Source organism: Protopterus annectens, chromosome 4.part1 (genome assembly GCF_019279795.1).
Source record: "Protopterus annectens isolate FY-2018-M chromosome 4.part1, PAN1.0, whole genome shotgun sequence".
Taxonomy (NCBI): Eukaryota; Metazoa; Chordata; order Ceratodontiformes; family Protopteridae; genus Protopterus; species Protopterus annectens.
The window spans coordinates 472718760-472731539 of NC_056734.1; the positions used below are offsets into that span (position 1 = coordinate 472718760).

At 38.4% G+C, this 12780-nt stretch overlaps 1 protein-coding gene across 3 annotated transcripts in view; it reads right to left on the reverse strand.

Annotated features, from left to right (window-relative positions):
* The window catches only part of TNK2 (tyrosine kinase non receptor 2), a 1226346-nt gene that overhangs the window by 498321 nt on the left and 715245 nt on the right, over window positions 1–12780 (reverse strand). For all 3 annotated transcript variants that reach the window (XM_044070286.1, XM_044070284.1, XM_044070285.1), the window contains exon 9: window positions 5054–5148. In XM_044070286.1, coding sequence (XP_043926221.1) covers window positions 5054–5148 — 95 coding nt within the window. The remainder of the gene's footprint in view (window positions 1–5053; window positions 5149–12780) is intronic.

Sequence of the window (12780 nt, forward strand, 5' to 3'; positions counted from 1 at the left end):
CTGTTGCAGGCAGACCATGATGAGGTGAAGAACACAGAGGTAAGAAAGACAAAAAAGATTTTCTTTGATGCCACATCATTCGTAATGTGCATTTTTTATGGTTTTGTGTTACTGAATGAAAGAAGAGATATACAAAAGCTTTTCATACCACTGTCAGTGCATTAACCAAACTCCAACAGTTCCAAAGTCCCTGGCCTTCTGCAGCCTACAATATTTGACAAAGATGTGTCCATTTAAAGACCTTTTACAATTACTGAACAAAGTAAGAGGCCAATACACATAATGGAGATGGAATACTTCCACTTAGTCCAGGCCAGCTATGGGCCTCAAAAAAAAATTCACCCTTATGATACTGTGTGGTCAGAAGAAATATTTGTTTTACAGACATAACAAGAAGTTAAAAAAACTGAGAAGCTGGACCTGACCACAGTACTTTGTAGTTATAACCTCAAGACTGAGGACAAACTCAGCACTTTTGCATGCTGTCTTGGTAAATGTGAAAGGAGGTGGGTTGACTTTTTTCCCCCAAACCAGATAATGACAGTCACATGGTTACTGTCCGATGAAGATAATGCTCCTAATCAATTCCTGATGCCATGGGCAAAAGGCCTTTTACAAAAGCACTAGGTGGCCTTGAAGCTGGCACTAAGACTTTATGCTGGGCTTCTTAGAAGAGCATTTGTATTCCTTATTTTAATTGTGATTCATCTTCCTTCTCTCTATAAGTCAGAAGACGACACACCACTGTAAAGAAAATGTATTTGTCTACATAGGGATCTACAAGCATCCATTATACTATACTGCTGCACTAAAGGTCATATAGCATTCTTTGCAAAGCAAGAAAAACAAAGGATTCAGTTTTACAAAACAGAGTTACCCCCCCCCCCAACTGCTTCTGACCAAAAATGCTGGTTCTTGGTGTGACAACTAGTTCAGATGCACAGAATTTGCCTGTGCAACCTGTGGTCCAGGACTGACCCGTATCTGATGTGCAGAAGTTGTAACTAGATCAGACGTCAAATGACTTGATGCTTCTGTGTTCACTACAAGAGATGCTGTGGAGTGAGATGTTGCTAAGGTGCCCCTTACCTCCATATTCAGAGGTTAGCTATACATCAAACCAGTGCTCTAAAATTGCTGTGTACTACAGGAGATGTCTTACAGATGGGGATTGCACACAGAAATATGACTGCACTTGCTCCTATTACATCACATAGCTGAAGCTGTAAGAAGGATAAGACAGTGGGGCTAGAACAGCACTCCCCCATAGATATAAACACAGCATGGAGTCACCTTCACTTATCACAGCTGAGTGAACAACTAGCTTCCTGCTACACTCCTGGGGGAGGGGGCTACTCTGGGAAGGTGCACTGAACAGTAACTTGGGAAACACAATGACCCACAAAGGCTTTAGATATGTACCTAAAAAGACACTGGAACAAGTGCACCCCACATCTGGAGAAAATTTAAATATAAAAAAATGTTCCAACTTGCCTTGTGATAATGTTCTTATGTTGCTCAAACACCTATAAGCAATGTAAAAAATCACCATACAAAAAGCATTCCAAGTGTATACACATATACTGGTGTAACTTCTGGATTTTACAAACACGTGCTTTTTTTTTTTTAGCATGCTGCTTACCCTTCTGGCATACAAAGAAAGTTAAGTTTGTTTCTGTCACATAGTTTTCACACACCATGCTCATTTCTGACAAGAAACTTATAGAAACCTGCAGTAGCATGCTGCAACGCAAATCCTCTCCCTCTGCTCAGCCCACTCACTTGTTACTTGTAATAAAGATAAGTCTCCTTGTTATGATCTGTCAGACTCCTGCTGTCCAAATAATTGCATCACTCCCCACAAGAAACAACAGGGCTGCTCTCATGAGGAGTAAAAGGTTATACCAACTCACTCAACTTTAGACAGTTCTTATTAAAGGGGCCCTGGCATATCCTTACTTGTTCAGCAGAGGTACTCAACCTTCATTTTAGAGTGTTTTTCTAGACAGCTGTCTACTGCTGAAAGGGATGGCCATACCCCACCAAAAAAAAAAAAAGAACAATCTTTCACAAATACAATTTTTAGATAGAAAAACAGGTTAATGACAAAATGTTTGCTTCAAACGACAGACTGCAGTTGCTGGAGTCATTCAAATAGGAGTAGTCCTGAAATAAATCACTCTTAGAAAACAAAATACTGCTTCTCCTGCAACTTTTAAGATCCTTTCACCCTTTAATTAAATTACATTCCAAAATTACTTATAATATACATATTGCTATCTCTCAGACTTCATCTTTCTTTGACAGAATTCGCTAGAAGACACAAAATTGCAACATGGTACCCAAGTCAGAAAGTAGGCCCATCAGCAGTATGTGTCACCATCCAATGACTGACAAAACGGAGATGTTCATACATGTACCGCACAGCATAAGAGATCCTGCCACAACACAATCATAAATCACATACCAAAACCAAGCAAAGCTATCAGCTTTAAAAAGGTCTTTAAGAAAGAATGTAATACAGTAAGCATGGCACAGCAGCCTTCTGTCAATTTAGTATGAATATGACGTTTGTAAGTAAAACATTCCCTGCAGGAAAGCTAACATGGGCAGAGTCCCCAAGCTAGGACATTAACAGTCAGATTGGCAATAAAATCAACACCACTGGGTACTGCTCTATGCATTATGAAGTGGGGGTCTATTGATATATACTGGGAGCAAAATGCTAGACAATGAAACATTCAGCATTATTACAGCTATTCAAAACAGTAAGCTACCTTATACGCAATATTAAGGAAATTGTATTTTATGCTTGACAGTTATGAGGTGCGATATGTGAAACACCACACTGCAAAGAAAGTCACTTGGCTCTATTTATTCTAGCTCTAATTCATTACTTCACACATCAAGGCATCAAAAGGCACCAAGAAGATCAAATATTCTGCCATACATCAACTAACCACTGTCAAATGTTACTAGATAGCTGGGTATAGTTTGTGAAATCATTTACAGGAACACATCCAAGTCATAGAAATACAACGGGATATAACCATTTCCAAGTTAAAGAAAAGGTTTTATGCACCACACTTAACTGTCTGGTAGAAAATAAGCTACAAGCACAAAATCAGAAAATCATTTTAAATATGTAGTAAAAAAAAGAAAATTCAAAAATGTCCACTTTGTTTAGCTACTAACTCTTAAAGGTACACAAAGGAGAATTCTGAGTGTTCAGTTCATTCAAACTAAGTCTTGATACATCTCAAAATATGCACTTGTTTGTAATAGTTACAGTCTAATACAATGCATTTCTGTGCAGGACTACATGCCTCCAATGTGCCTTCCTAATTGCATTTGGCATAATTCTGATGCATGCTGACCACTCCGTTGATAACTGTACAATTTACACAGCAGCCAGCTGGAGTTTAAATCACTCCTCTTAAAATGTTATTAGTCTCAAATTAAGGACCTGAGTTTACAAGTAATGCAGAAATGTTGTAGGCATCATCTTGGCAATAAGACTCAAAACGTTTCCTAAGGTGAAATAACTGATCCTACTTTGCACATCAGGATTTGTACTCCTTGAAAAGCATTTTTAGAATTAGTGGGTGGGATTCAGAAAAAAACTTTGCACTTATTTGCAAGGGGTATTTGTGACTAACTAGCAAGAACAGATGGCTGGTAGCAAGTCAGAAGAGAGTACAAAGCCAGCATCCTCTTTCTGGGGAGTAAGGGCTAGTATGTCTCCCAAAACACAAGCAGCAGTTAACCCATATCAGAAGGTGGGGGATAGGGGGTGTGAGCTTGTCAAGTAAAGTCTCACTCTCAAGCTCAACACACAGGCCAGTGCTTAGAATCGAGCACCCGTGGAGAAGCCAAGCATAGGAAACACTACACCAAGCTTGCTATCTAGGAAGTGGATTACAACCACAGGATCAAACCTACTGACTTCCAGCAGGATGACAGCTTGCGATACCAGACTCTCACCTCCTTGTCCAGTGTCATGCTAGGAAGCTGGGGAAACTACTGTAAATAAGGATGGGGGATCACAGACTGCAGGGAGATTGGGGAGGAGAAAAAAAGAGCATTTAAAAACAGATGTATAAAAAAAGATAAAAACACTGAATCACGGGTCTGGCTTCCTTGCAGATCAGTGCTGCACAGACAGGTTTCTGACAAATTACATACATTCTGTGCACATTCTGCATAGAAAATACAAGCTCTGTAGCAGAAACTATCTAGTGCAGCTATATCAGCTAGTCAGCATGATCTAATACAATAAAAACACCATCTGCCAACAGCAAACCGGACTTAATTTGTCTCCTGACACTGTTCCTCTTACATATGTCCTAGTTCTGCTAAAGAAAGAAACCTTCCAATCCCACCTGCTAATAAAAAAGGGGAGCTTATACAGGGCTCTGAACAAAGTCTCTATAAATTTCAACATTGTTACCCCTAAAAATGAGGACAACATGCCTAATGTGTTCACACACTCATAATTGTAATGCAAACAGAATGTTCATTCCATTGGATGCCCTCTAATTAATCTCCCTAGAAAGGTAACTTGCCATCTGGAAAAACAATCAAGTGCACATGCATACAAATATAAGTTCACATTCTTTTATCAGACTAAACAGTCTTCCATTGTTTTTAATTTATACCATGATCTTCAAATACCATTTTAGTCCCAGTTCTACCAGCAATGCAGTTGGAATAGTTATCAACTGCAGATTTCCAGATTTTCTTCACTTGTGGTAAGTGGAAAGTACAGCCATTTTATAGCTTGCTCCATATTCTGTAGAATCATGTATGCTGTGCTACCAAGGAAGATAAAAATATTTTACACTCAGTGAGGAAGACTGCGTCTTTTTTTTTTTGCAGATAAAGCAGACTATGTTTCCTTGAATATTTGCAGCTACAGAGAGTTTTGCTTGCATCTAGAACTGCAGAATTATGAATTTGTAAATCATGTTCAGAATCAGAAAATATATTAATTTCATTCCATACACCTCAATCAGTTTAGAGCTAGAAAAGGTAACACAGTTATATGTCATACCTGCCTTCAATGACTGTAATGACATCATTCATCTGAATCTGCAACTTGTCCGGTTCTTCAAAATCCTGCAGAGCTCTCATATCTATAGGCTGAGCCTGAGAAGAAAAGAGATGAAGATACAGAGTTGAATCTCTTAAAGAAGTTCAAATACTGGTTGGGTGTGAAGCCACCCTACTCTTCTCCACAAAACACGGAAGACTTGTGTAGAACACATTAGAATAACATTTGATAAACTAGTTTACGTGACAGGAAAAAAGCCCACAGAAGATAAAATGCTTCTTGCATCCCTAACAATGAAATTTTTGACCATAGTCATCGGATATGCAAAATGGAGGGTAATAAATGAGAAGAAATGCATCACTTTTAGAAATTTTCTGTCCATAAGGCTGGATATGTATCTCAGTTGCTAGCATAACACTCCCCGTGTCACTTTTTTTTTCAAATTACTCATAAGCTTAGCACATCACATTTGGTGCGTTTCCTTCCTAACACAATCTTATATGGTCAAACTTTGTTCTCAAAAGTGAAGAACACATCAATACATATAAAGACGGAAAGAAAGAAATGAAGTGCATCAAGATGGAACGCGAACTGTGAAAGATTCCATGTTTGCATTTAAATGTACCACAAAGACAATGAATGCCACATTCTCCAGCAAACAACCATGTGAGCAAAACACAATTCTGTAAATAGCCCAAAGAATTCAGATTTGCTATTGCAAAGCAGATGTATAGTGGCAAAACAATTTCACCTGTTCCTCCCAATTTGATCTAAATGTTTAATGAAAAAACTTCCAGTTCCTTAATGCACTGTCAACTTCTCTCAACACAGTGTTATGTCACTATCATCATTTTAATGATCATATCTATTACATTATCCAAACCTGGAAATGGCTTGTAACTAATGACTTGGTGCCCTATGTCTCCACGGCATAATAACTGAATCTTAAACACAGTTCAGCTTTTCCTTATCTTTCATCCACTCCACTTAGTGACAACTCAGTGTCTTTATTTACAGAAGTAAAGACGCACCTAAATATCACTTCAAATACAAACAGGGATTTATTTATATATATTTATACATATGTATATGTGTGTGTGTGTGTGTGTGTGTATGGGTCTACTTTTTCTCATCAAAAGCTCATGCTTTCGAAAAGGAAAAGTACGAGCCCATTTATGCGAAAGAGCACTTACGCGACTACCAGTTCACCGAACTGGTAATATTTAAAAAAAAAAAAAAAAAACACTACAAAGTCATTTTTGAGTGAGGGCTGCACCCCCCACACCCCCGCTACTTTAGATATACTAACTCAGAGATCGCACAACAGTGGGGAAACAAGTATATTCCCTTATCCCCACTGTAGCGTGCTTCAGTGCTGCTTTTTTTTTTTTTTTAATATTACCGCTTCAGTGAACTGGTAGTCACCAAAGTGCACTTTTGCGTAAATGGGCTCGCACTTTTCCTTTTCAAAAGCATGAGCTTTCGATAAGAAAAAGTAGACTCGCGCATATATACACACACATATATATATATATATATATATATATATATATATATATATATATATGTGTGTGTGTAGGATCTACTTCTAAACCTGGGAATCCAATATAATCGAAACTTATTTTTGCAAGACAAAAATACCGAAACCTTGAATTCCCAAATGGTGAATTTTTCTCAGGGCAAGTAAACACTTGCCCTAAATTAAACAAAAAACACACCATAGCAAATAAAGCTCACCTAGGTTGGGGGCTATGCCCCCACACCCCAACTATATACACCAACTCGTGGATCACACTACAGTGGAGAAAAGGGCATGTTGGGCAAGTGTTTACTTACCCTGTGAAAAATTCACCTTACGGGAATTCAAGATTTCTGTATTTTCATCTGATGAAAGTGAGTTTCTATTATATGGGATTTCGAGCTTCAGAACTGGATCCATATATTACATATAACATTCTATATCGAAAGGTCATAACATCGAACAATTTTGCAGTTGTCAGAAGTGATCAAAATTTATTTGATCACTTTCGCGGGTGTTTGTGCGAGATCAAAGTATCATGGGGATGTGGGAATTTGCAGTTTCCCTGCTGTTATGTGATCTCAGAAATGGTACATATAATTAGTAGGGGGTATGGGGAGTACAGGGGTCTTGCTCACCTACAATAAAACTGAGTTTTTATTTTTACAGAGATGGTACATATAATTAGTAGGGAGCATGGGGGAGTACAGGGGTCTTGCTCACCTACAATAAAACTGAGGGGGGGGGGGTTTGCTATTTTAAGTTTTGATCTATTTCAATTTATGTTTTATCACTTTATGTATTTCTAAGCACATCCATATAAATATATTTATGTGCAATCTTAAAGTGCATATAAATAGCAAAGGGTCTGGGGGTGCAGGGAGGCTTGCCCCCTGCCAAACATTTGCTTTTTATTTTGTATATTCCAAATGAATCCCTGGAGCATGCACAGCAGTCAGCTGACATAAGTTGATGTAGAATACTTACATACATACATGAATATAAGCAAACCTCAAACATGTGCTATTCTATCACACTCAAATTTGGAGGGGTATATAACAACTACTGCTGGAAAACCATTGCTAGTGATAAATGTTATCAAATGTTGTTTGCTAGTGCATACTTGGTACACTCTGTGCAAGATGTGGAGTTATTAATACTTAAAGGAAATGTGGATGTGAAGTCCTCAGCGGTACCTTCTAATGCATATTAACTCCATTTCATGTGTACTAAGAACAAATACTTGGCTTATACTAGTCCCCAGTGATGCCTGAAGTATATTCAGTAAACTTACTCAGACATCTGTCAGAAAGCAATCAGTTCAGAAAATGATCCAGTTGAGTGAGGCACTCAACATAACAGGAGATGACCTTTGTCCTCATAGCCTTTTTGTGTTTGGGTTAATATCCTACTAAGAGGATTTGAATTCTTTCAATGCAATAACAAAAAACAGTGCTAGTGAGTACAGTTAATTGAGTTATAACTGTCAGTCAACTCATCATAACCCAAACACCAACAGCAGGAAAATTTATCTGTCAAAGTCAATTTCCACATAAGTAATCAGAAGCACTATCGACGAGCTTCAAACAATGTCAGAACCCCATCATCCCCCCCCCCCCCATAAACAGAGTGCATAATGAAGTTGTTCAGCTGCCAATCCTTCCAATTCTAAATGAAAAAAACTGCTCAAATGGTTAATCAAGACTGTGATGATTTTTAATCACCATTCAACCCAGAATCAAATACATACACAGCCATGTGCATCCGGAGATCTAAGGTCATCTATATCACTGTTTATTTGTTCAACTACAATACGTTCCAAGGCATTGCAAATAACACTGTTGAGGCTAATAGGCCTGTAGTTCCCAGGGTCAGTAGAGGGACAACATTTATGAAAGGTCTCCACAACTGTCATTCTCACGCCTTCTCAATACTTTGAAATGGTCTTTATTCAGGCTTTACTCAGGCTAATTAATTAGGTGCAAAGAGGACGAAAGAGATAGGGCTTTCTTAATTCTATAGTGCTAGAGATGTATAAACAAGTTGTCTTCTAGGGTTCATGCAAAACAAAGTCCTTTCTCACTGATTTTGAGAATGAATGCAAAAGGAAAGAAGTTACTTCTCATTCAAGACAATTTCCAACATAAATTATAACATAAAGGAAGACCAACAGCTAATGCTACTCTGTCAGTAAGGTTCAGAGCACACAAAGACATGAAACTCTACTATTTTCCTTACTGCTGTAATGGCCATAAGGGAAAATCCTTTTAAAATATAAACACATTAGAGGAACTGAAATGGCAAGTACAAAGGGAGGTTTAGCTAAATTGTACAAAATAATACAAATGTCCAAACCATATCCTAACATTACAGTCTCCTAAGCAAAAAAGGCTTTGCATGAGTGAGCTATTACTTTTTGTTTAAAGTTTCTTGATTTCCACTGCATTTCTTCATAGCTATATAATTACTGCAGTTCATTTACTGTCTTACCAATGAATGGATTTAAAACCAAAATCTGTAAACTATGAAACTTGAAAAGGGCAATAGCTGTCACTTGTCTTGTATATCTGAGTAAGACAATGAGGCTTGGGTGTTCGTTTAAGTTGTTTATAATACACAAACACATCAGGATAGATGGAACATTCAACTTAAACGAACTGATTACTACACACATGCATGCTTTCACTCTGACTGCTCACTCAAAATGGCACTCTTGCTTGCATGTGCTCAGTACTTATATGCACGTGCCCACTGACTTGAATGCTTCTTAAAGGTACATCACACACACTGATCTACATCCTCCCTCTTTACTGAGCTGTCTCACACCGACAATGACATTTGAATAGGCATGCAAATTATACAGACAATAACAAAACAGTCACGCCCAGGTTGCCGTGTATCTGGAACTAGATCTGGAAATGTGACCTGATCATGTAATAGTTAGTTCTGGGTTTAGCAACAGGGACAGTCACTGGGGAATGTTTTATTTTAGGATTCTCAGGGATATTCTCTGGAATGTCCTCTGGGATAGGAACATTGGACAAGTCAATCTGAGAATTAGAGTTTTCATTACAGGCAAGATCTGTAACAATGGCTTGGACACCAGTAATAAATGCTTCCTATTCTGCCTAAATTCCATTCCTTGTGATTCCATGATGTACAATCTTGGCTCTTGACACACACCTTTCAGAAACCCAATCCAATCAAAACCTTTTGTTGTTTGCATCCTCACTATCTACCCTTCTTTCAATGGACTGAGCGATTTGCTTTTCTTATCAAAGTAGGACTTCTGGGACAAATGCTTTTTCAAGAGTTGGACTTTCATTGCCTTGTTTTCTTAGCACATGGAACCAGTAAATTGATACTGATTGGTAACGTGGTTCTGGTTCGTCTTGACAGAAGTCTCTGGGCAGGTGAACCAAGATGATTATCGTGAGGAATGTTTCAGAGATTAAGCAAATTTAGAAACACATTGTTATGGTCATGTTTGGAACTCTCTAACAGCTTTTTTGCACTTTGAACTGCATGTTCAGCCAAGCCGTTTGACTGTGGGTATTCAGGACTACTCATAATATGAACAAAGTTCCAAGCAGCAACAAATTTCTTGAACTGCTGACTTGTAAACTGTGCACCATTGTAGACATAATTCTATGCAGACTATCATGGACACAAAAGTGTCTCTTCAACTTAGTAATGCCAGTACTGAATGTTACGTTAGGAAGTAGGCCAATCTCTTACCAATTTGCATAAGTGTCTACTAACACCAAGTTATGTTGACCATTCCACTCAAAGATATCTGTGACTACTGTCAACCACGGTATTCAGGAATCTGGCTTAACTGAAGTGGTTCTTTCTGTTGATGCGGCTTTGTACTATTACCTAAACAGCAAGATGAAAGTACTTTCTTAATATCTTTTGACATAGAAGGCCAAAATACTAGTCCTCTCTCTCTTTTGGTAGAATCAGTTCCTGGGTGACCATGATGCAAGATCTTAACATACTCTTGTTGTAAGAATTTTGGAACGATCACTTTTGGATCTCTGATGATGATACCACTGTCTGACAAAATCTCATCTCTGTAGGGGAAAATACTGCTACATATCTACTGGTAAAAAAGATTGTTTTGAAAGCCATCCTCGACTGATAAAGAGGTTGAGCTTTTGGAGAATTGGATAATTGGATCTGATGCTGTGTGAGTTCTAAGCTCATCAAGATGTGTGGAAGAAAAATTTCTCACTTCCATGACTTCAAAATCAAGTTTCTCATTCTCATGCTGTTCTGTGGTTTTCCTGGGCGATTGAGATAAGGTATCAGCAAGATAAAGAAGTTTACGTTTTGTCCAAACAAGATTGAAATTGTACTTTTGCAATTTGAGCATCATGCATTGCAATATCGCAAGAGCTGTCTGCATTGGGTTTCTCAAAACAGTAACTACAGGTTGGTGGTCGGTTTCTATCTGGATAGGTCAGCCATATATATAATCATGGAACTTCGAACCTGCAAACACAAGTGCCAAGAGTTCTTTCTCAATCTGGGCACACTGTATCTTGGTTTAGGTAAGAGTTCTCGATGCATAGGCTACTGGTCTACCCTCTTGAAGAATAAGTGCACCAAGACCAAACTTTGAAGCATCACAGGAAACAGTTACTGGTTTGTGAACATCACAGTATCTTAAAGTAGGTGGCCTGGCAATTTTCTGTTTCAGGACATCAAATACTCTTTGGTGTTGTTCTGACCAGGACCAGGTTATATCTTTGTGTGTTAGTTCTCTGAGCGGTGCTAAAAGTTGACTCATGTCTGGAATGAACTTGCGTAAATAGTTGACCACAGCAAGAAAACACTGTAAAGCTTGGACATTATCTGAAGCTGGCATCTTGAGAATTGCTGTTTGCTTGGAAGGATCTTTTCGTAAGCCTGTACAGGTAAAACAAATGACCCACATAACTAACTTCCCGAATTTACATTTCTGAGGCATCAGCTTAAGACTGATTTCATGATCTTTCCAGAACTTCCTTGAGGTTTCTGTCATACTTGACTTCACCATTGCCTCCTACTAGAATATTATAGCACATGGACAGCCAGAAAAAAATTTGTTCCTTCACAAGATGAAAGACTTCACTGGCAGAATTTATTCAACATGACATTCTCAAAATTTTGTACCTTCCAAATGGAGTACTGAATGTGGTTAGCAATGAAGACTTTCAATCAAGCAAAATTTGTCAAAATGAACTCTGCATCTAATACAGAAAAAACAGTGGCATTTGGCATTATGACAGCAACCTCCTCGACTGTGCACATAGGATGAGGACACCTTTTTAATGCATTGTTCGAGCTACTACCATGGAGGATACCCATTCAGTTGGTTCTTCTACTGGACAAATTACGCCTAACTGCACCATTCTGTCTAACCTGGCTTTGACTCTTCTGCATAGCTACTGGAACTTTCCGTGCTGGTCTGATAACTGGATCTGGGTCTAACTTCATGAAGCACACAACTAGATGTTTGCCTAGTTTGTCTGCAAAATATCAGCATAGTCAGAAAAAAATAGTCTGGGTGAAATATGAGCTGTTCTCATTCAAGCTCACATGGTGGACTTCTATATTAAATGAAAGCAGCCCCATTTTCGAACTGTCTCTGAGGCCTAATAATTACTGCATGTGTCTTTTGACTATGTAAAACTGCAAGTCATAGCTGTTCCCAGCAGAGTAACATGAAAGCAATACTGAGCCTTCAGTTTGAATTTCTTCACCACCGTAAGCAACAAGCTTTGCACACTTTGCCAAATCAAGTTGTCCTGCAGATTTTACTATAGCAAATGGTTCTGCTGACATAACATTGCACTTTAAACCAGTACCTGCTTTGAGATCTATAGGTCTCCCATTAATCCGAACATTACAAAAAATTTCATTCTTTACCCACAAATCTACTACACTGACTGTTTCACCAAGCACAGACACACCATCAACATAAAAAGTAGGGTTGCAGCTTTCTAACTGATGAATCTGCATCTCTGAATGCTCTTTTTTAATAAAAGAATGTGCCTTACTTGATTTACAAAACCTTTTGAAATGATTCCACTTATTACAAGAATGGCACTGCTGACTGAAAGCTAAGAACTTTTCTCGTCTGGGCTCATGGTCACAACCACAATTATGACAGTTGACTATGAGGCTAACTACATGTTTTGCTGAGTCACCCTTGTGCTTT